Source organism: Perca flavescens, chromosome 10 (assembly GCF_004354835.1).
Source record: "Perca flavescens isolate YP-PL-M2 chromosome 10, PFLA_1.0, whole genome shotgun sequence".
NCBI classification, from domain to species: Eukaryota; Metazoa; Chordata; class Actinopteri; order Perciformes; family Percidae; genus Perca; species Perca flavescens.
This window is the reverse complement of record NC_041340.1, coordinates 21,781,457-21,806,650: the sequence shown is the minus strand read 5'-3', so window position 1 is coordinate 21,806,650 and position 25,194 is coordinate 21,781,457. Positions and strand designations below refer to the sequence as shown.

The 25,194-nt window shown below is 41.1% G+C and overlaps 1 protein-coding gene across 1 annotated transcript; it reads left to right on the top strand.

Moving 5' to 3' along the window:
- Positions 1-2,973: 2,973 nt before the first annotated feature.
- Positions 2,974-24,027, top strand: nr3c1 (nuclear receptor subfamily 3, group C, member 1 (glucocorticoid receptor)). Its single transcript, XM_028588600.1, has 9 exons — positions 2,974-3,361; positions 3,978-5,188; positions 18,931-19,091; positions 19,337-19,453; positions 19,590-19,871; positions 20,611-20,755; positions 21,785-21,915; positions 22,526-22,683; positions 23,164-24,027. The coding sequence occupies exons 2-9, from the start codon at positions 3,978-3,980 to the stop codon at positions 23,314-23,316; spliced, it is 2,358 nt and encodes a 785-aa protein (XP_028444401.1). The 5' UTR covers positions 2,974-3,361; the 3' UTR covers positions 23,317-24,027.
- The last annotated feature ends 1,167 nt before the right edge of the window (positions 24,028-25,194 follow it).

Sequence of the window (25,194 nt, the reverse complement as noted above, 5' to 3'; positions counted from 1 at the left end):
TTGTCATAGAGACATCAGTATACTCCACAGTGACGTCAAGTACTGTAGGGCAGAAAATCCAGTTTGGAAGAAGTGAGATGCGAGGCTAAATTTAAGGCTTGACAATGCTTGTCATCATCTTTACACGCTGGTATATATAGGTCACAATAAGCTAGTGTTGTTTAAGGTATAGCAAGGACGTTTACCTGAAAATCTTCTCTAGTCTAAGGTGTGTGATCACCACATGAGTCTGTGAGACTTATGGACCTGCTTGTTTAACATATGGAGTAGCCCATAAGGTCCCTTATGTCCAGTGTAGCTCTGACACTGATCTGTGGTTCAGACTTTGTTGTATCTCATGTTTGCTTTTCAGCTTTTTTGTTTTTGAATGTGTTTTGAAGCCACATTGTAATAAATCAGAGACGTATTGCTTCAGTGCTGAGAGAAGGCGTTGATGATGAGGCGCACCCTTGACTCGTGGTTCTGAGGATGCAGCGGTCACGCTTTACCCTGTTAATTCAGAGTATATTGTGCTGGAGAGGGGGTTGCTAAGCAGCCACAAGGGACTGAGTGGGATTCAAACAGTGGGGATTTAGAGCTATAGTGAGCATACCACTGATCTCTTTTTCCATGATGTGAGGTTTAGCTGCTGACATTATACTTAATGATTAATAATTAATATTGTAATGTTTTGTGGATTATGTGAAGATGTGTAGATAGGAATACCTATTTAATATCATTAGATGGTGATAAAATAGATTATTCTATGGGAGTTTATTTTCTTTATTTGTTGAATAAATTCATATATATATCTGAGTATATCTCTGGATGGTGTTGGACTTGCATAACAGAAGACTTGAGTTCATTCCCTGTCGCCTGCTTCGGGATGATTCTATCCCATGTGTGCTATAAACCCCTTTCCTATTCATCTCACTCATCCTCCCATTACAGCAAATTTCCCAGGCTATTGTGTTCACTTTATTTCCTGTTCATGCACTACTCCCAGGTTAGATTCTATCTTTTGGAAAGGGTTGAGTTTCATGCAACTTCAACATGAATAATGTAAGACAATGTGGGCCTTAGCTGAGCAAGAAGTAAAAAACAAAAAATAGGTATGTTTAATGCTGTAACATTAAACTGACAATTGTGGATTTTGCAAGCTCTTGCATATAATCTGCAGTGTGGCCTGGGCTAAAATACTAAGAAATTAAGACTTTCTGAGGCAGGTTAGGTTGTGTTGCATGTACAAAATATATGTTGATAAAGAAATGGTTTAAAAAATATTTTCTAAATCTCAACAAATGATTATGTCCATTGATATATTTACACTTCTGGTGTCCAAACATTGTTCCAGGGGTGTGTAGTTCTGTAAACAAGACAGTGTCTGTCTTAGAAAATCTTACAATGCACTGTTGTGCAGCCTTGAAAGCAACAACTAATACAGGCCCAAACCTTTCAGCAGAGTTGTTATCCCATGCATGCAGTAATAGCCTGTCTACCCTGTTTCCTCTTGCCCAGGAAACAAACATCATATATATATATATACATCATATTTCCAGATAAAATGGAAGAATTGTGAACAGGGATGTCTTGAGAAACAAAACGTATGTTGTTGTTTTGTCATTATTAAAGTAACACGTTTAAAAACACTCTAATCTCTGTTCTGTTTGAACAAAGTAATTATTTGTTTTGTGTTATCTTTGAAAATGCACATATGGATTTTTTCCTTTTCAACAATGTCCTTAATAAACTCAAACATCCAGAAATCCGGAAAACAAATCTATTACATCCAGAACTCTGCTGCTTGTCTGCTCACCCATTCATGCTCCTGTGACCACATCACCCCTATCCTCCAGAACCTCCACTGGCTCCGGATACAATTTAACTGACCTGCTCCACTGCTCCTCCATTTGTTTGCGCAGCCTCTTAGATGGCAATGCAATATCATGTTATTGCATACTATTTGCACCTAAACACTAACCGCCATTATGTTGCATCCAAACTGACACATGCAGGCCCGGTGTAGCACAAAGTGAGATGCTTCAGTTTACTGTTGGATAAACAGTTCTACAAATAAACCCTAGGTAAGTGTGCGCTAAATGTTCTTGAATGTACATTTAGACCCAACAATCAATTGCATGCAGATTTGAACAATAATCCTGTGATTTAAAATGATCTAGTCTAATAATCTTGGTGTCTGTGGTAGGATACACAGCAGTGCACTCAGACCTCATCATGTTCTCTCCTGGTATCTTTATTTGGGGATCTTTAGTACTGTAGCTATTTGCTACTTCTTTCATTTTTATTTTTATTTTTTACAGGTAGAAATAAAAACCAAAAACCCAGTTCATCATCTGATGTTACTGCATTATGGATGACTACAATCATGTCCATTCATAATTTATCTCACTGTCCTCTGCCTCAGATGTCTGTCTGACTGTCTGTCTCTTTGGCAAAGGCTCCATTAACAGCTGCAACAGTGGAGCCCCCATGGTGGGCGGCTGTATAAACAATCATGTAAGAGGATGCCGTTTTAATGATTTGTTCACTGCTAATGCTCACTTTGCCTGGATTGCTTCTGTACTTCATACTCTGTTGTCTGGGTCCTATTGGCACCTCTCTCTAAGAAAGTGTTATTACATTGCACTGGAAGCCAGTACAAAAACTACTAATGACAAAAGAGAAAGCTTTTCAGATACCTACGAGCAGCTGGAAAAACAGTGTTTACTTTGTGATCTTAACTTAACCTTGATGAGTGTAGGCTACTAAGATAAAGAAACTGATGGAATATTTACATTGTATTGGAATATATAACAAAATAAAAACAACTGTTTATGTTTAACAAACAGTAGAGAGCAGCAATACGCCATTGCAGCGTCTAGTCTACCAACCCAAAGAAAAGAAGAAAAAGAGCTTGAACTCCATGCTGTTGACTCGAGCCTATACTAAACCGTCTCAGCTCCAGCACATAACAAGCTGCAGTTACACAGCATGCCCAGCAGGTAGTGCTGCGTGTTGTAAACAGGTCTGCCATGGGGCTGGCTTGCTCAGTTCTCCATTTTGTATGTTTTTTCCTGGAGGTTAGTTAGCGCCTACTTTCCATAATGGCTAGCTGCGACTCTCCACAGCTCAAACCAGTTTAACGCAGTTTGCTTGCCAATTCAAAGCTAGATCGCACTAGAAGATTGAAAACTCATAAAACACACTCAGCTTGGCGTGTTTTTGTCGTTCTATCAAGCCATGTAGCTTGGATACGACGCGTGAGGAGCAACGTTAACAAACATTGAATCAGTTTTGCTGTTGTGGACTGTCTGCCACTTTCAACCAAAACAATGTTGACAGAAGACCTGTGGACACATGCCAACAATCAGTCATTTCAAGGGTAAATATGAGATTTTGTTATTCACAGATTTGAGTTGATATGTGTGTTGGATAAATACAAATGTAGTAATGTAGCAAATGTAACGCTAAATATGCAATTATAAGGACTATGTTGGCTAGCAGGCTAACGTCACTGTCAACGACATTCAGGCTCGCAGACACTTTAACTGTTAGCCACATTCGCATGCTAACAGTTAGCAAGAAGCTAACATTAGCATATCTTAGTTTTGGTTGAACTTTACGGCTCTCTGAGTGTGCTCTGTGGTCGAACCCATGCTATGTGTGTTTACTTTAAATACAGTGTATACAAGGTGAACACTGCTGTTTATGCGCTCATGTTACCATTTTGCTAATGGGAATAGCTAACATATTTTGCTTCGTTAGCTAGCAAGGGCGCGCAGGGACGCATGCTTGACAACTTTCCCCAGTCTTATACCGTATTTACCTAACGTACGTCACTTGCTCACTGCATGTGCACAACCTGAACCCATTGTAAAGTACATTATTGTAGCAGTAACAGTGCGCATGTGATAATCCACTTTTACTGTGTTTTAATGTGTTTGCTTTGCAGTCTACTTATACCTGTCTGTTAATGCTTTCTGTCTTCCCACCAAAAGATGGACAAAGGTGGAGTGAAGAAGATATCCTATAGAAGAGATGACCATTTAAGCACATTGGTCTATTCTGAAAGCCCTGAGGAGGGAGGTCTGTTGAAAGTGGCTCCTCACAGTGCTATGTCCATCACCTCTGCCACCTCAGTCATTCTTCCATCCAGCCCGTTGATGCAGCCAGGACAGGTGCCTAACGGCCTCAGCAAAAGCCCCCTTCCAGAGGAGCTCACATCCGTCACTTCCACTGTAGGCCTCCTGCCTGAAGACCCAGAGCCCAGGGGCCTGACCAAAGATCAGAAGCTTCAGCAGCAACAGTTACTCCAGACACAGACGTCCACAACGTTTGGGCGTCAAACCTTGAGGGAAAATTTGCCCCAGTTGGAAGCCAGTATAGCAGACAATACCCAGTCCTGCATGGATTCACTTATTGGTGGATCAGATCCCAATTTTTTCCACATGAAAACAGAGGATTTCTCCATGGATAAAGGAGACCAGGATCCCAATGACCTTGATCATGCCTTTGATCACATTGGAAAAGATGTGGATGTGAACCAGAAATTTTTCAGTGACAACACTATGGACCTGCTCCAAGACCTCGAGCTCGCTGGGTCCCCGTCAGATTTTTATGTAGGGGAGGATGCCTTCCTGTCCACTCTGGCAGACGATTCTCTGCTTGGGGACATTAGCTCAGAGAGGGACATCAAGCCTACCATGGTTGAGCGCATTAACGGCAGTGGGACAGTCTCTGTTGCTCTAAATGGCAGCTATATGGCTAGTCCAGATCAGTCCAATGCTGGCATAGCCACAACTGGCTCCTCAACCCCTACAACCACTTTGTCTGCGTTGGTGAAGAAAGGAAAAGATGCTGGCTTCATTCAGCTCTGCACCCAAGGTGTGATCAAACAGGAGAAGACATCTGCAGGCCAGAGTTATTGCCAAATGAGCGGCATGTCCTCCACAGACATGCCCAGCTCTAACTCCATCTCCATCTGTGGGGTCAGCACTTCAGGAGGACAGAGTTACCACTTTGGAGTCAACACAAGCAGCAGTGAAGCTCAGCAGCAGAAGGATCAGAAGCTAGTGTCCAGCCTGTATCTCCCAGTGACAACCATTGGTGGGGCCTGGAACAGAATCCAGAGTGTGGGGGACAACTCTGCAATGCTCAGGGCCAGTGAGGCTTTCTCAAGCTCTCCCTCTTACCCCACTTGCTTTGCCAGGTAAGAAGTGTAGGCAGTGTGTGGTCCGACCCTTAGTTTTAGTTATACTCACTTGAGTTAATATATTTATGTTCTCATCCCAGTTATGTCATATTATGTCCCCCTGCCTCACCAGATATCTAATGTTCTTTGCTTAAAGACCAGAGGTGTTGGTCCTGATCTTTGCAACATAGCTGTGGCTTCTATAATATTTTAAATAAGCCTCGTCTTGAACCTCATGCCCACAAGTTCTCAAATCCCTGTGCTTAAACGATTAGTCATTTTATCAGTTAGTTGAACAGCACGCGTGAAGTAATGGCAATTGGGGTGACAGATTGTTAACAGATGCTGGTTATTGCTGCTCAATGGTTATATCTGTTCACTTCTCATTTTGTTGCAAACTAGATACTTTGGGCTCTTTGACTGTTGGTCAGACAGCAAAAGCAATTTAAAGATGGGATACCCTCATCAAGCTTGTTGTAAGGCTTTCGTCCTGGGTCCAAATAAGAGTCCTTTAATGTTGAATATCTGTCTATTTTGATATTTTCTAATATTATTTCCCCCCCCCCATAATACAGCTGCTCAGTGCAGCTCATTTTGCCAGAAGAAGGCTTAATTAATAAAGCCAATCCAATTTAGTTGGCATATGATAGACAGATGAATAGCACTATATTAAGAAAAGATAACCTGCACCACAGCTTTCCTTGAATCATTTATTTATGTATTTTGTATTGTATTTTATAGTGTCTTATATTGTCTTGTGTAGTACCTGTGGATAGAGGAGTGTCTGTGTGCTGCTGTACTGCCAGCAAGTTTGGACAGCCTTTCTTCATCCTCAACACAATACTGATGGTTAAATGCAGGTTTTGAGCCACCTGCCTTTAGAGGTATAGCCTAGTTCACATGAGCGATGTCGGTATGAAATGTCAACCCAAAGAGATTTTTGCCTCACTGACTGGGAGGATATCTTTTCATTAGAAGCTGGCTGCTGATTTATGTTTGACACTTTCTGGTTCACCGGTTTATAACCTTGTGCGTTAGGAAATAGTTTCAGTGTTATGATTGAGTTGTCTTTGACGGTTCATGTAACCTGAGTGCAGTAAACAAAGAATCAGAAAGAGATGTGGCTTTATATAGGTACCCTACACAAATCTATTTTAAAAGTGCCTCTGTCAGCCTTTAATTTAAAGACATTGCTTGGGCTTAAATAACTTTTGTGATCATCATTATTGTTGACCTGCTATTGACAAAAGTATTAATCATTGCTATAAATGATTGTTAGTTTATTCTCCCTTGGTTCCATTGGTTATAGTTCAATGTTGTCAGGCCCTGTTATCTGGTTATAAAAAAACAACGTTGGCACTCCTGGATAACGGCTCTCACAAAGGTGGTAATCAGCGTCCAGGATTTTTCAGTTTATGAGTTTATGTGTATAAAAGGAGGAGGAGTTAGGTAATAAAAAGCCAGTCACATGCAGCACCATCATATAAAACACAGGGTATTTAACACATGTTGAAAAAATGAATCCCTACAGGAAAATCTGGACATTGCAGTTTGAAAAAGTAAACAAAGTAAAATATATACATTGTAATGACTAGAGTAGAATAAAAAGTGATTGAAATAGTCAAAAATAATACAGTCATTAAATGCCGGAAATACCAGATCTATAAAGTTTTTATAGAAAGTGTTATTTTTAGGACTCTGCATTTTTCTCATGGTCAGACTGGATTGGGTTTGGAACAGAGTACAGGAAATGGTAGATGTGTAAGGCTTGTAGAAAATAAGGTGAATGCATTACCTAACTGTACTGCACATAACTTAGGTACTTCAGTGTGAAGATCCACTTTCTTATTTTTTTGATAGTGTCATCTCAGTTATAGATTTAATCAAGGGGCCTCTTGTGCACCTGATATGAACTCTGTTATATAGTAATTGCAGCAAAAGGAATATGTGACAATAGCAGCAAATTTAATAAATTACTAATAGAAGCATCTATAGCTACCACCAAGTCCCGTTTTATAGCCACAATGAAATACTTGGTTTTCCCCCTACAGTTGATGGATAAGAAGGTGGACATTTTACACGTTTTGATAAGCCTGAACAAAAACTGTTCTTTACAGGTTTGGTTTGTGGTGTTGGTTACCATAGCGACAGAGCTTGATTTAAAATTCTGCCATCGTCCTTAGACAAAAATGCATGAGTTAACCCCTAAGTTAGTTATTTAACCCAGTAATCCTGCTTTGTTGGACAGGCTCATGGACTCTACAGGACGTAGCTGCAGCAATAAGTACTTCTATCTTAGACAGACATTTCTTTTTTTTTTTCTCTCAGACTGGACAAGCCTGCGCATGAGTGTGCATTTATGGCATGTACCAGTTGCAATGTGTGATCAAGAGTTTTCCTTCTAACCCAGATAGCATTTATTATTATTTTTTACTTTCTTTTACTTTTCAGTTTAACAGCCTGTTTGCCCTGCTCAGCCTTTCACAGACACTCAGTAGGTGTTCATGTGGTTGCATTTTTCCTAAAATAACCCTAAGATGTGCACTGTCTTTACTTGAAGCAGATCTTTTTCCAAGGAACAGCGCAGCCAGTTCATTCAACAATATGGATGAATGAATTGTGGCCTTTACAGAGTTGTCAGGCCTGTAAAGAGGAAATTCTGTACTAGAGAAAAGTGAAAAAAGCATGTTCCACTGATTTACTCATGTGATTTTGCTTAATCTTAATTTCTGCTGGGAGTTGCCATTTAGATCAATGAAGAGTATAGAGACATAGTATTTGGACTCCATATGCCCCCACAAAGTGTCTTTTGTACAGTTATTACTCTGCTGCCCTGTAGAGTTTTAAGCTCTTAACGTGGCTTTGGGATCCAGTCGTAAAGTGACTGAATAGAAATTCTTCACCAACAGTGGTGTGGCAGTCACGCATCTTAAAGGATTTTTTGTTTGTCTCTTCTACATTCAAGCCTGTATGATGCACATCATCTGACAGGGAGTGATCAGCTCAAAGATTGGCATGCAGAAATGTGTCGTGCCCCCAAGGACACAGATGTGGTTGTGGTTTTTTTTGTTTGTGGAAATTATGCTTGGTACTTCACAACTGTCTGACAGTTGTCCTGGTGACCAGAACAGATGGGGAGAGACACAAGGTGTGTGTGTGTGTGTGTGTGTGTGTGTGTGTGTGTGTGTGTGTGTGTGTGTGTGTGTGTGTGTCTGTGTGTGTGTGTGTGTGTCTGTGTGTGTCTGTGTGTGTGTGTGTGTGTGTGTGTTTTGTGTCCAGATAATTTTGTTTGGGTGTGTGGCTGTTTGTATAGTGGCTTATCTGTGTGTGAGCTTAGCATTTCTCTGTGTGTCTCTCTAGTGATTAGGAGTTTGTTTTTGTGCGGTGCCTGTTTGCCTCAACTTGTGTGACATTTAGCGGCTTCAAATTAGCTGAGTGCTGGGCTGTGGTGGCTCTGTGGTTGGCATCACATCCCCATCTCCTCCAGCTTCTCACGCAATGGTGCTGCTGCTTCCTGCTGAGGCTCAAAGGATCTTGCATCGCACGGAGTACCTGACCTGCCGTAGCCCCACAGTTTGCTGCTTTGCACTGTGCAGGTCTTTTTACATTAGTCCATCTAGCTGGGACTCACAACATTACACACATCAACCAATTCACTAGTGGTTTAATCTTCCATACCTTGGCTGTTCATATTATGCATTACAGTTAGAGATGTTTCAATACCATTTTTTCCTTCCTGATACCAATTCAGATAACTGAACTTATGTATCAGCCAATACCAAGTACCAATTTTTTTATATTGCCGTATACTACTAACCCTGTATAGGTGTGATATTATTGCTATCGTTGTATGGCCTGGCTCAGGTTAAACCCTTGTTAAACATGAACAAATACATACACAGAATGAATGTTGAACAAATAGAACTATATTTTATTATCTAGTTTCAGGGCACTAACCCTTCAAGTTACGTGGTATCGGATTGGTGCATAGAATCAAGGCACCATACCACCATTTTAGGCAGTATCGGAGGCATTTCCGATAGTGTTACCGGTATCGGAACAACTCCAATCACAGTTTTACGGTCTGACTTACAAACCTCAGGTTCTCACACAATAAAGAATGTTTCACCTTGAGTAATGCTGTGCTGTGTTCCTATTTTGGGAAATACACACCCTCATCATATGATAACTGGTTTTGATGAGGCATGAGCTTATTATCATTGTGTTGCCCTCAAAGAAAATGACCTGCATTGAATGGAGAGAAAAATACAGAAACATAATTCCCATAACAGATTATCACGCTCATTAAGTAGGATTGTGTTTTGTGCCTTTTGTCTTTAGGGTGGCCTTTCCTCCTCCACCTGTGATCATTTTCCTGCGGCCTGCAGGTTTGTCCTTACATTTCAGGCGAAAAAATCTTTTTAACATACTTTAGATCAACATGTCACAGGACTCTTGAGTACTAGCTGCAGGTATTCTCTGGCTGCAATTTGCTGCCAAAAGTTAAACCCCAATTTTTAGTTTGGCGGATAATCTAAGGGCTGCAGCATGCTGAACTCGGAGCAGCCATTGTAGCTTTCCAGAGACATTGCATGGCAGCTCAGCCTAGAGCCCTGCACGGGCCAAAAACTCCAGCCCTAACCCGGCCCTGGCTCGTGGTGTTCAAGCCCTACCCGACCCCAGCCCGACAACGCCTGCAACTTTTTCAGCCCGAACCCGGCCCGACCCCAGACCAACATCAATCACTTTTAAGCTCTCTCTGATGCGCTCGCTCTCTGATGCGCTCTCTGATGTGCGCTGTCTCTGCTACACACGCAAACACACACGTCACACGCTACTAAGATGGGCACAATGAAGAGAGAAGCTAAAATAAGCCCGAGCCCGATCTGTAAAAAAAAATGGGCTTAGTCTGTCAGGCCCCGTCGGGCTTGCAGGGCTCTAGCTCAGCCACAGGCTGCACTTCGCCACTGCTTGGTGTGTGTTTGGCCTGCTCGTGACTTTAACCTGTTCCCCCTTTTTTTTTTTTTTCCTCACGGCTCTTTGACAAAATAAATGTTTCAGACCATATGATCTATAAAAACTGTATTTATATACAAGCGGCAAACTCTGGTACTGAACAATAAAGCCAATGCCACTTGAGGCTGGCTCCAAAAAGGAAGTCAATCCCCATAGACCCTCATGTTAAAATGCAACTTTACAGCAGACTTAAACATGTTTACAGCCTGGTACACTTCTTTAAATTATATTCAGGCTTAAAGTTCAGAATAATTAAGGGCGTTCCACTTTGAGTGACCGGTGGGCTGCTGTCGCAGGAGGCGAGCACAGAATGTAGGCTTCATTTAAACCTGCCTCAGCTTCATCCGCGCTCCACCTCTTTGACCATTTTTGGATTAGCCGGCGTCAGGCACTGCCAAGATGGCAACAGCAGGAGCCACTGCGAGTCGCCCACTTTGAACTTCATTTTGGCTCTCTAGAAATCTATGGGTGACATCCCAAAGACTACCTTCATTGTTTTATACAGTCTATGTTTATAATGCACACTGATGTTGCTGAAGTTCTTGGAGGCTGTTGACTCGTAATGGAGGAACATTGTTTGCAGGAGTAATAAAACTGGCTCACTGAATAGAGTTGTTCTCACATCGCATTTAGACAAAGCAGTGTTGTGTAGCTTCTGCATCTAGTGTTCTCTTTATGTGCATGTTTGAGTAATGTATGGTTGAGGTTCACACAAATAAAAGGCCTTTCATTCAGGCTTTCACTGAAGTCATTCATAGAGATGATTCATAACTTTAGTTCAGTTTTTTATGCCTCTGCGCCGGCAACAAACCCATTTCTCAGGAACAGGAGGGGAGACATTTGGTCGGATACTGAATTAATGACACTAAACTTGGATGCCCACCTTGAAACTGTGGTGATTAGGGCTGTTGGAACAAATACCGAAATTGAAATATAATTTGAATAGTAAAAAAATTTATACTATTCGAATGCTGAAATTACTATTCAAATGTGACTTTTTTTATAAATATGTTGGCAAACGTTTGCTAATCTCCCCCTTCTCGCCTTTGCCTACCCACATATGTCACGTCTTATGAACAACAACTTAGTGAGAGTGAGAAACACAAGACATTGTGAGGTCTAAGCTAACGTTACGTACCGAGTTAACTTAGTACAAGGGGGAGTGACAGGCTGCGGCTGGAAATCGCAACGAAGGACGGAGAATTGTTTTAATGTGACTTTAAAATCGACATCCACCGAGCCAAAGTGCTTATGTTAACATTAGTTAGCAGCTAAAAGTCATGTTAGCTGCCCTCACAGCTTTCAGTTAGCTTTGACTTCATATATTACCTTGTAATAGCTGTATTCTCAGTAACGTGACAATCTGCAAGAAACTGGTTGCTTTTCAATCACTAAAGTGACAGCACGGTTTGGCTTGGTTATTACTGGAGTTAGCATCGTTTGTTACTTACCTAGTTTATGACAAATTGTTTTGGCTGTACTTTCTAACATGATGTCATTGTGCTAACCGAGCACCGTTAACCTTTACAACAGAGCCGCTTCAATACACTTGTTAGATAATGTTTCATTACAGAGTTCTCTGTTGATTTGTGTTTGTGGCTGTGTGCTCATTGTGGAAAATGAAAGTAAACAAAATTGGGTTATATATATATTATATATAATCTATTATATTACTATTATATATCAAAAGCTGTGATGGGCATTCTTCACTGTTTTCTGACATTTTAAGGACCAAACAATTTGACTCATTTAGAAAATAATGGGCAGATGAATTAATAATGAAAATGTTAGGTGCAGCACTTATGTTAACTGACTGTTAATAATGCGTATCCGGGCTGAACGATGCAGTGCCTGGGCAAGTTTAAGAGCACATCAAGCAGTGTCTTCGTTAAGGTGGTGAAACTCCAGAGAATTTCACATGTGGGAATATTGAGTCAACTTTGGAAAATTACTTATGACTCACTGCTGAATAAAGTTTGGGAAGAAAAACACTTGAAATAGACTTGTGTTGAAGCCGTTTTCTGACTTTTTTTGTCATAGCAAACACTCCTATCTCCGAATGTTGATTTCCTCACATCCTGCGTAACATTAACAGCTAACATACTTACAATGCAAAACTACATAACTATCTATGTTAACATACTATTTGTATATAATATATATACAATACTCTTTGTAATGTCTCCTACTGAACTATGAGATGTAGGCGTGAATCCTTCCCCCGGGGCTGTGTTTGACAGCTGCGCTGCCTGCAGGACTTTGTACCAACCTGTTGAATGTGTGAGTGTCAGATGTATTAACTGCGGTTTGGTGCCTAGTTTGATACATGAGTAGTTTATGGTCTTCAATCCTTTTCATATATATATATATATATATATATATATATATATATATATATATATATATATATATATATATATATATATATATATATATATATATATATATATATATATATATATAAATAAATAACGTGTGTATTTATATAAAGCCTAGTAGTCTTGGCTCTCACTGTTGGCTCTGTGTTTTGAGAGTAATCTGTGGTTAGAGTTGCTATTCAGTGTTGATCTGGCACGCCCCTCTTCTTCTTCCCCTGTCTTTGCTTTCTTCATCTAAGGGCAGACACTTCTACAGCAGAAGCTTTCAGCTGCTGTAAATCACCTTTTATATTTTGTGCCTGTGTGTCTGACATGCATGTCTGTTAGCTTTCTGTATTATGCATGAGTGTGTAGATGTGTGCATGTGGGTGTGTCATGAGCGCTGTGCTGTGGCAGGCAGGCGGACCACAGAGGGCTGCCATGAAGCTCTCACTCTCCTGACCTACTTTCCCTCAAGCCTGCCCACAGCTGGCGCTGAGTTAACGCACCAGATCAAATGCCAACCATTCCAGTCCTTTTTCAGTTATTACCGCATTCTCCTTTAACAAGGTTTCTGTATTTAGTTTTTTTGTGTTTTGACACTGAATAGGCTTATATAAATTCCCCATATTGAGGTTAAGAGGATGTAGCTAAGTCTGTGAGTTGTTTGTGCCCTTCTTCTTACTTTTGTCTGCAGTCAGCAAAGCCAAACTTTGGGAGTGGGTTCCTCCCACATCCAGTGGTATACGGCACTATGCTTATGCACACAGTAGCAGCAGCAAGCCTCCAATTAATTTTACAGGCTAGGAAGCCATCTCCCAACTACACACAGTCACTAACGGTTCCTATTATGGAAACTAATATGAAAACCCAAATCCTTAGGGGTATTTTTCTTGTGCTCAGCCAGGATTAGTCTATTCCTCTACTGTTTGAAACAGCAGTAGCTGCATTTGGCTACAAAATGTAGTTGTTATAGCGGGTTTGTCAATACAGCATGGGGGAGGATACAATGGCTCTGAGTGACACTGACGGATCATCCAAAGTGTCACATGGAAGAGTATCTCACTAATGGCTTTTTTCATGAACCAAAACAATGGCCATAACAACACTTCATGTCAATGTCAAACAGCTCTAAAGGGTACTATATATCCAGTGTATTAATTTTCTCTGGCAGCATGGCTTATGTTTAATGAATATGTTGCACTAATGTCATGTAAAAAGACCTACTGTCTGTTTATATTGGAGGGCACAGGAGGCAGATATTTTAGAGAAGTCTGGCCAAACAAACCCAGTCTCTCCACTCCCTCATAAAAGCTGCGTTGTTGTTCTGCATGCAAGAATGATTCAGAGCGTGCAGACCAGTTCCCCTTTCTATTTTAGTGGCCCTTACCTCAGGGAAGGAGCACTTCCTTCGCTCTCCTCAAGCTCACAGAGTTTTGATGAAAATGAGGAGATGTTTGTGCAATGTTCATCCATATCAGTAGCAGTGATAATCTTTACAGTAACAAATACATCAGGTTTTTAAGCATGCAGTCACCCAGCCAGATCCTTATTTTACTATATTATTATTATACTATTTCCAGTTTTATTTAGGAGCTTGACCTCACTGCATGTGAGCCAACCAGAGACAACCAGTTGAACAAAATGATTGTTCATATTTGTCTCTAAAAAAACCTAATTAAAAGTGGATTGGCCTGAAGTAGGTCATGTAGGATGAAGTAGAATACAGTAAATGCACAAGCACAAAATGATCTACCTCACATAAAAAGAAATAGCTGGGCATTGCGATGATATAGCTCTAACAGGTTCTCGTCTGAATTGACAAATAGGCTGGGGTATATAGAGCAGGGGCCTGCCAAGCTACTTGTGACACTCATGGCTAAAAGGGGATTATGAATTGTTAAGCAGGGCACTGGGCCACCGGCATTATCGTAAGTGCTAGAAGTGGCTTGCCTCACTAAAACCCAGGCTGATTGATTACACTCCTACAGACGTAAGCACTTAACTTTCTCAGCACTGCTCTCGTTGAAGTCGAGGCCCATCTCTGGGCGTCTCTGCCTTTTGTGCTCTGACCGATAGTTAACTCTGAGGGAATGAGAGAACTTCCTGTCAATGGCAAGCACTCAATTCAACAGATGGTTTCAGAAAGAGGAAATTCAGTCTCCCCACACTGCCTTGCAGCTTTGATTGGTTTCTGTCTGACAATCCCCCAAAACAGTTTTGTAACTTGTTTTATGGCTAAGTGTAATGTCATCAACGGATTCTAAATTGAGCTCGGAGAAAACAGCAGTGACTTCACTTCAGGCTTACTTTGGTGTTTTAAACGTATAGCGGCGTGCGCGCCATATTAATCTGTGTGTGAAACAGATGGCCTGCTAGTTACCTCATCACAACGGCACAGCTTTTGTATGTATCGTATATATTGTATGACCATTAGCCCAGGCTGTGTTTTCTGGAGGACTGTTGGCTATGGTATTCAGATGTGTTGGCTGAGGGCAAAAATTATTCTTAGCAACTAAATGCAAACTAGGAACCACGATGCCTTAACGTTCAAGGTTTGTCACAACACTATTATCTGCCAAGACTATACGTAGACAACACATTTTGAATTATTGCCCATCCTCAAATGGTTACAGTAAAGCTGTGTTCCAATAACTGATTTTGAATTGCATCAATTGTCTTTTTTGGCAACTCGAGGGCAGTGGATAAAGCTGTAAACACATTGACAATATGATCACATTAGGGGGAGACGGGGGTATGCAGTCCATCAATTAGTCTACGGACTTTTGCCCGCGGGCGGGTGATGATTTAGTGTAGTAAACTTTAACTTAAGTTTACTGATGTCTGTCTATCGGTCAGCCTGACAGGCAGTTAGCCAGCAGCTGTGCGCTCTGCTGACGGACGGCAGAGACGTTTATGGAAAAGTTGGATAATCACATCAAATAAATACTTATATAATAAATATAATTTAAAAGGCCTGGCAATTATAAGTTATCGGGGCAAAGCTGTTACTTAAAGTTGTCAGGTGATTTGCCCAACTTGTTGTATATTTGTGATTTGTCAGTTTCCTTTGGCATATCTGGTACCAATTTAGTACCGGTTGTTGATTCCCATCCCTAGTTAGCTTTTTGTCTGTGGCATTGGGTGGTAGCGTACATTGGTTTTTTCCAGAGCTTTTTTGCAGAAAACATCTGCTGCTGCAGATGATGCTGATGGGTTTGGTGGGACTGAACCAAATTATAAAGTTATGTGCTGTAAAACCAAAACAATGCACTGAAAGATGCTAAATCACTCTGAGGGAAAGGGAGTTGGGTGATTATACTCTGTTGGATCACTATTAGCAGCGTCGTTCACATTACACTTAGTCATTTGATTCATTTTTAATATAAAATATCGATACACACCTTACAGCTTTAAGTCCTAAATAATGTTCCTTATGCTCAGACAATGCTTCAAACAATGATAAATTGTGCACACTATGGAGTGTGAATTGTTTAGTGCTTCTCTGTGACACATCTTGGCTGTAACTACCAAGCTGAAATTAAAACCTTTTTGTTCTTCAAAACATCAGAATATGATTTAAAAATAAAAAAAATAAGCATGCCATCGGATTTATTTGAAAATGCTGGATTTTCATGGATTCAGGTCGCAGTGTGTTCTCAATTAAATTTGCCCCAGGTTTCACCTCTCACAGCTGGACCAGGAGGGAGCTGTTCAGCGAGCTACCCACTTATACTTTTTTCACACCGTTGACCAGAGTTGGGCCAGAGTTGTCTGATCAGTTTTCAACCCTTCTTTTGGAAATTCAAACCAAGCCAGTCAAAATGGGTATATCCCTGGTCATGACAATTCAGAGATCACCTGGGTCACAACCCGGGAGCAATGCATAATACTAAGCTTGTTCGAGATGAGCCAAGCCTGCGCAGAATCGATCACCGGCGCAGTTGCTTTCCACCGACGTCTCGGTGATCTAACAGGTGATTGGTTCAGAATCGACTCAACATGATGTTTTATATAAACTTTTGTTTTTTAATTGACTGATTTTAATTGCTATCCAACCCACCTGGCGACCTGGGTCGCGAAGCCGAGTATATCGAGGAGGGTTGACCCGTTCAAACACACAGTCAACCTGGGTATTAGGGATGCACCGAAATAAAAATTCTTGGCCGAAAATGAGGAAACCAAGACCGAAAACCGAAACTCCGAAAGAAATTATGCCAATTATTAGTACCATTCCATTTATGGCTATGACTGTGTACTAACTTTACTAAAATCAAGGCATTGCAATTGTATAAATTAATATTAAAGTTTAATTAAAAAAAATCTAGCAGAAATATGGCTACAATCTGATAGTCCCATACAGTATATAGTAGCCTGAGAACAGAATAGCTTACCTGTTGTTGTTGTTGTTGTTGTTGTTATTATTATTATTATTATTTGAGGCACTTTCTTGCAGGATTTCACTGAACATATCAGACAACGAGGGTGCATGCCCCTCATCTGGTGCAGAGAGACGAGTATTTTTTTTCTGCGCTCTGATCTCCAGCGCTGGGCGCTGCTCCGTGCGCGCTCCCTCTTCGTCTCCACGCGGGTTCTCTGCATCCATCACGGCCTGGATCATTTCTCGTGCGCGCTGCTTTATTTCCACATCCAAGTAATGGTCTTTATAACGCGGATCAAGTACAGTCGTGATGAAGTGCAGAGGATCCGAATAGATCTCAACATTTCGGCCGTATTGTTTCCGTGATAAAAGTATTTCGGTGGTCGGATATTCGGTATATAATATATAAAGGGGTATTAGTGGTTTTAGTAGTGCCTTTTTAAAAGCTCACTAACTATCAGCACACAGTTGTGTTGACTATAGGACTGGGCAATATATTGATATTATATTGATATCGTAATATGAGACTAGATATCGTCTTAGATTTTGGATATCATAATATTAGATAAGTGTTGTCTTTTCCTGGTTTTAAAGGCTGCATTACAGTAAAGTGATGTACTTTTCTGAACTTACCAGACTGTTCTAGCTGTTCTATTATTTGCCTTTTCCTCACTTACACATTATGTCCACATGACTGATGATTATTTATCTAAAATCTAAGTGTGAAGATATTTTGTTAAAGCACCAATTGTCAACCCTAGAATATCGCTGCAATATCGATATCAAGGTATTTTGTCAAGAATATCGTGATATCTGATTTTCTCCATATTGCCCAGCCCTAGTAGACTACAAGTCATAAGAGGTAGACTAAATAGACATATTGTGCTCAGAAAGCTCTCATCCCTGTCACGGCTATACAGCCTCCTCTGAGGTCTCTCCCTGATTTTTATTTTTATTTTATTTTTTGTATCTGGCTGCTGAATGCTATGGACTTCATGCTTTGATGTTTCACTCAGGTTTTCCCATCCTGCTATGTCCACGGACTGCTGGGGCCTGGCCTGCTTTCATGCTAATGCCCTGATGTTGTATAACTAAGAAGTGATGTTAGTGTGCAGTGACAGTTCAGAGCAGCCCTTATCAAATAAAACAGTTTGCGGTCACTGGGGTGGCATACTGGACACATGGACAGACGGACAGAGTTGTTGCACGTCTCAGGCTTGATATCCTCAGTGTGGCCGTTGTTGTTGCTGTGGCCACTGGGTTAGAAAGGGGGTGTGGACCTCTGGCGCATGGATGCTGCAAAGCCTGACGTCCTCTAGTGGTAGTTTTGAGAAAGGGCATGTCTAACCACTGGTGACTTGGAAACTTTGTGGTTCAAGGGCTGTTTTATGACAACCATTGGATTTAGGATGTGACCACAGATGGTCTGATAATTTAGACTGACTTTTCTTTATTCACGATGTTGGGAATTAATTCAAAGTTGAGGAGAAACAAGCACAAGGAACACATTGAGTCTGACGGAAGTATGTGATGTGTATCGGTGTAGTTTATTTAATGCTGCAGAGTTGTAAATCTAAACTACAGCTGAACTCTCAAAACTGAGAGGATGCTTTCAGGAGTAGGAATAGGCAGTAAAAATGGCATACTGTGGACATACAGGATTTGTCAGATTAAACTAAAATGTCTGTGCGGGTATTTAGTGATACTAAAGATCATTTTAATGCAACACATTCTCACAAACTATAGAAGTCAATATTATAGTCAGTGTTTTATCATTGTGGGTAAAAGGTACAGTATGTTGTAAAGCTTAGGCTAAAGGTGCTTTTGTGGAGTTTTCTGCAAACAAGTTATGTTTACATTCACTGTTATTCTCTTAAATGTATTTGTGTGTATCCTTGCAGTCCAATCAAACCTGATGAATGCATTTCCCCCCTCATAAAACACTTAAAAAGCTGATTTTTTTTTTTCTCCCATTTCTCTGTTCTGTCTCCCCCCTTTCCCTCCAGTCCTAACTCCAGACAGGAAGTGGTCCCAGCTACGTCCTCAACGCCGGGAAAGAGCGGGACTCATAAGATCTGCCTGGTGTGCTCTGACGAGGCTTCAGGCTGCCACTACGGCGTTCTCACCTGTGGCAGCTGCAAGGTCTTCTTCAAGAGAGCAGTGGAAGGTACAAAGCCATAAGACATCATTATTGTCTCACTGATTTATTAATCTCCAGTGATAAACTCATTCATCACTAACCTTTGTCAAATAATGTTGCTCAAATGCTGGTGTCATTCTGATTTTAAGTTGGAGGCATGATCATACCAAAGTAAAGGACTGTGATACAGCTAATTAGTCTTTCCCTTTGGAGTTTTTGCCTCCGCAGTGAAGGTAAATAACAGGTTCATCTTCCTCTTCTGTGTGCCTCAGGGCAGCATAATTACCTGTGTGCTGGGAGGAACGACTGCATAATAGACAAGATCAGGAGGAAGAACTGCCCAGCCTGCCGCTTCCGGAAGTGTCTGATGGCAGGCATGAACCTGGAAGGTACATATTTACAACACGGATAAACTGTGCCAAACTGTGTACCCTTGAGTTGGTTTAATTGTTTCTGTCTCCTCTTCACCTTTTCTCTTTATGTCACACTTCCCTGCACGTTTATCCCTTGTTTTCTCCTCTGCAGCACGCAAAACCAAGAAGCTAAACCGCTTAAAGGGCGCCCAGCCGAGCAACCCGCCGGAGCTGACGACTCCTCCGCCAGTTGAGGCTCGCCCCCTTTTACCCAAGTGCATGCCTCAACTTGTTCCCACGATGTTGTCCCTGCTAAAGGCCATCGAGCCGGACACCATCTACGCCGGCTACGACAGCACCCTGCCTGACACCTCCACCCGCCTCATGACCACCCTCAACAGGTTGGGTGGCCGGCAGGTCATCTCTGCTGTCAAGTGGGCCAAGGCTCTGCCAGGTTAGTAGTTTACTCTGCCTGTAGGAGTGTAAACTTGTCCATTGCAGTGGGTGTAGACGGGATATTGAGATTAAGGTTGTTTATATTGGTGAGTTTGCAAAGAGAAGGATGTGACACATTAACACATTAAGTTTTGATTAATTTAGTTAATGTGCGGTTGCAACAAGTTTTTAAAAGAAAAACAAAAAGCGTAACATTGCCATATTGCCATTGGTCTTCTTTTTCTGTAATGGCATCTATATACATGTAAACTCCCAGAAAGAAAGTCAAACCTGCACAGAGGCAAGTGTGTGATGTGTTCTGTCCTCATTGTTTGGTATTTCAGGCCAGTATGTGCGAACACTTTTTTTTTTTTTTTTTTTTTAACGTGCACAACAAAATGGAAATGCAAAATGGGTGTCTTCTCCGCGTCGATTTGTGGAAGCAAACGCACTGGCCCTACATCTGGATTTGCTTCATCTGAGGCTAACTAACATGCAGGCACATTTGGTAAACCGAGTGAAGTCGGATTAAGGTGGTCAAATAATCTTTTTAAATGTAGTTGTCTCAACCAGATTCTGTTCTGCAAAATGTATGTGATATTTTTTTTAAACAAAATATCACCTGCTAAAGATGACATTTTTAGTGCACATCAAAATGTTTTACTGTGTTTGTATTTAGTTCCTCTCCATTGTCCCCCTCTCACACACTGTGACGGTATTGGGAGTCAGTTGAAGTATTTCCATGTCCTTCCCATCAGGGTTCAGGAACCTGCACCTAGACGACCAGATGACTCTGCTGCAGTGCTCCTGGCTCTTCCTCATGTCCTTCGGCCTGGGCTGGAGATCTTACCAGCAGTGCAACGGCAACATGCTCTGCTTCGCACCAGACCTCGTCATCAACGAGTGTGTATTAATCCATTTTCAGTCTATGTATAAGTCTAACCTTTGTTGTTTAATTGAATACAAAAAGTAGTACCACCGTAATGTTTTAAATCCTCCAGATTAAATGTCGGTGTTGCCAGTATTTAGTATCTTATCAAATTTGGAATAGTGAAATGTAGACTATATAATACCACGGCCTTGTAAAGTGAGTCTTTCTTTGCACTTCACATAAATTGAGCACCGATGTGATATTTTCCAGCCTCGTTTTTCTTTTTCCATCAGTCAGCCAACGGATACATCAGTTTGTTTATGTATATCAGTGCAGCTCTGTGCTGTGTGTGTCTTATCTCCCGAGAATCAAACCGTGTCTGTCAGCTGTCGTCAGTAATCCGTTTCATCCCTCTTATAGACTTGATGACTCGGTTTGTAAACAGCGCTCTGTGTAGTGAGCAGCCTGCACAGCGACCATGCTTAGGGCTGTAATAGGCCTTTTGATTTCATAATCACAAACTGAAAGTTAATATGATTATAATTAATATCTGGTGATGTTATGTTCTCTTTTTGTCAGTCAGCCTCTGAACAAAATTCAACTACTGCCTGTGTTTTTTTTTGTGTCAGATTGTTAAATTTGCCTTTCATTATTGCAGCCTTGAAACATTATCTTAGTTTGGTAAAAGCCTGTTGCCAATTTCAGTTTAGATGGTGGTATCACAAATAATGGCCAATAATCTGTCCCTAGTGTCTGGTTTTTAATGAATTTTCTGTTCACTGTGACTCAAATAAGGGCTGAAAAAGCCACCCCTAAGCATAAATTCCATGACTTTTTGCAGAAGTTTGTCCCGCACTTTCACCTGAGATGACACTTGCTCATCTGAAATGTGCATTCTCAACCTTCTGGAAGAACGATTTAAAATAGGATCCACGACCTTGAACAGATATATTACACAAAGCTGCTTCATCGCCCTGATTGAGACAACACAAGCAGCCTTTATGAATCAACAATGACTTAAAGAGCTGTGCTATTTAACCGTTTCTGTGTAATTCCACCAGGGATCGGATGAAGCTGCCCTACATGGCCGACCAGTGCGAGCAGATGCTAAAGATTTCCAGCGAGTTTGTCCGGCTGCAGGTTTCAAACGACGAGTATTTGTGCATGAAGGTCCTGCTGCTGCTCAGCACAGGTCAGAATCTTTACTTAAGAGCAGCTGAATCTTCTTCCACCATCACATGTCGAACGTAGTTCTGTGGCGATGCAATCATTACAAAGGCTATTACTCCAATCCAATACTGTCTCCAGTGGCTGAAAGATCATATTGATGTATGCACAGGACAGAACAGCACCGCACAGCACTTTACCAACTCATTAACTCACAGGCAATTATTGTAAATAAGATGAATCTTCATAGGGCTACCTGGTTTAGTAAAGAAAAATACACACACCCAATTCCACAAGTACACAACTCCACTTCATGTTCTCTCTAAGGTAATCTAGTGCAGGAGAATTTAAGATGTAAACAAAGACTCCTGTCTAAATAAATGGATTAAAAACGTATTTAAAACGATAATTGCAGGTAGCTTTAACACAGTTAGCTCAGCGGTCCTCGTGGGTGTGCTGCTTTTGTTCTGGCACCTGCACGTGTTCTCTGCTGCTTAATATTACTGGGAGTGCAACCTGAAAATGACTTGATTTATATAAATCAGCTGCCCTTTTTCGCCCTTCACTGCCTGGACGTGATAATGATCCTTATCTCTATCCCAGATGTTGACCTTTTAGTTTCCCCTCTCTCGCAGTGCCAAAGGACGGCCTGAAGAGCCAGGCGGTGTTCGACGATATTCGGATGTCGTACATTAAGGAGCTGGGGAAAGCCATCGTGAAGCGCGAGGAGAACTCCAGCCAGAACTGGCAGCGTTTCTATCAGCTCACCAAGCTGCTTGACTCCATGCATGAGGTACAGAAATCCAGCACGCAGAGACAAACGTGCAGTTCTGTTATTACACCTGCCTTCTGCAGCTTTCCTTAGCCTTAAACAGTGACTCATCTGTGATTGAGCGGACTCATTTGTTAGTTTAAAACATTTACATGGTTCAAAGAAAAGTTTTTTTTTTTCCTGTAATGCAAAGGTACCCTTTTTTTGCAGTATTAGATAACAAATGGGATTGTAGCCACTCTGCCTTGTGCTTATTTTGTGAAACCAGGCCTTTGTTAATAATACCGAATGTTTTAAATGAATAAATGTTTCTCTCTGGTATCCTTTGCATATACAATGGATTTATTGAAGGCTCTAAATGATGGTTGTACCATCTCACTAGCATTGCATCGGATATATTGTATGCCAAGATCAATTCCTTTTCTCATGCTGGATGCAATGATGAATGTGTGTTTTTGTGTTAATTATCCACTAATGCGTTCTCCTCTTGTGTGTCTGCAGATGGTCGGTGGACTGCTCAGCTTCTGCTTCTACACCTTTGTGAATAAGTCCCTGAGTGTGGAGTTCCCGGAGATGCTCGCAGAGATCATCAGCAACCAGTTGCCAAAATTCAAGGCTGGAAGCGTCAAACCTCTCCTCTTCCACCAGAGATGACTGTGCCCCGTAAGAGACACAATGCCTTAAAATCCCACCACATCACCTCACCGATTCCCCACACCCCCACACCCCCGAAGAGCAACGATGAAAGGACCGAGGATCCGAGGCGAGGAGTGAATGATGTTTGTGGGAGCGAGTATGCAACTTTGTGTAGTGGCTCACGTGTCTGGAGGGAGAGAGCGGAGGCGTTTGTTGAGAAACCAGACAGCGAGCACCAGAGGCTTGTTTTTAAGTAGGAAATGTTTGTAAGATAAAAGATAATCAAAGAGATATAGGCTAACATCCATGTTGTCTCAGGTTTCTTACTTTCAAAACCAGAACGATATCTAAGATAGATAAAACAAATATCTATGTACAAGTTCTGATAGTATTTTCTAAATTTCGAAATTGTAACAGTTTCTACAATTTTCCAGGTCGTTGTTACCTGGGAAGGTAATAAAGGTTAATTAATAACATGCTCTTACGTAGGCTTTTAGACGGTATGTTCCTTTTATTAGTTTTTATAGGAGGTTGTAAGAAAATCTTATCAGTCATATGGAAAGAAACCTCTGTTTTGCAGTCATTTGAAAAGCATATTGTTGTTGCTTTGATACCATGGACGTAAGAAACAATTCTGTTGGATTGTTAATCAGTGGCATTGTTAAAAGGATGATTTCTCCCACATGCTGACCTCTTGCAGGTTTACACACGTCTATTATAAAAGGGAAAAAAAGATGTGCCTTTTTTTGCTATCAAATATCATCTAAGCCATTTCTTCCTTCCTGTTTAAGCCGTGATCTCTCTAACCCATCATGGTATACCTTTTATCGTATGTTGATTATACTTTTAACGACCACATGCAGTTGCAAGTTTTCCTTTTTTTTTTTTTTTTTCAATGGCTGTGTAATCTTAAAAAGTGGCAGCTTGGCCCTTGCTCCGTGTGTAGAAATGATCCTCTCTGAATTTTAGGACAGAATATTCAACGCCTGCTTCTTTCCACGCCATCTCCCACACACTCAACTCCTTACGTGTGATTCGAGCACTTTGTACCCTGCTAAAGGCTTTAAAAGACTGTGAAGAAAGACTGTTATGCTGTACCAGTCTTTAATACATGACTTTAGATGGAAGTCATCAAACATTTTCTATAGGAAATAGCCAGCTTTGATGTTCATTTTAACCCCCCACTCCTGCCCCAACAGTCTAATAATGGAACGTGTTAAATACCTGCGTCTGCCAATCCGAGAAGAGAGGACATATTTTATTGTGTTTGCAAGATTATGTCATTTTGAATTTATCAGGATAAACTCATTTCTGTGGTTCTAACATAGCTCAGACTGTTTGGAAAATAACCGTCCATTTTTTTTTTAACTTCTCTTTACAGTCTTTTTTTGTAAAACGGACAAACATGCAGTCATGATTCTGCCACTGATGATCCTTCTTCGACAGTATATCCACGCTTGCAATAAGCATCTGACTTTGGATATTGAATTATTGAAAGCGTTTGCATTGTTGCTGTGCTGTATATGTTAAAGGAATAGTTTAACATACTGGGAAATGCGTTTATTTGCTCGTGAGATGAGAAGATTGATACCATTTCCCCATGTCTGTACGGTGAATATGTAGCTGGAGGCAGCAGCCAGTTAGCTTAGCTTAGCATAAAGACTGAAAATGAGGAACCAGTAAGCCTGGCTCTGTCCAGTGGTAACAAAATCATCTCTAAAGCTCAATAATACACTGCTTATATATTTTTTTTATCTGTACAAAAACAAATAACAGTTTTATGGGGGGGGGGTTATGTGCTGGAATATATTTCTTGTAACTTCCCTGTAGTCTACGCTGGTTGCCTGGCAACTGGTCAAGAAATAGTCAGACACTTAACCCCCAGTAAAATGCTTA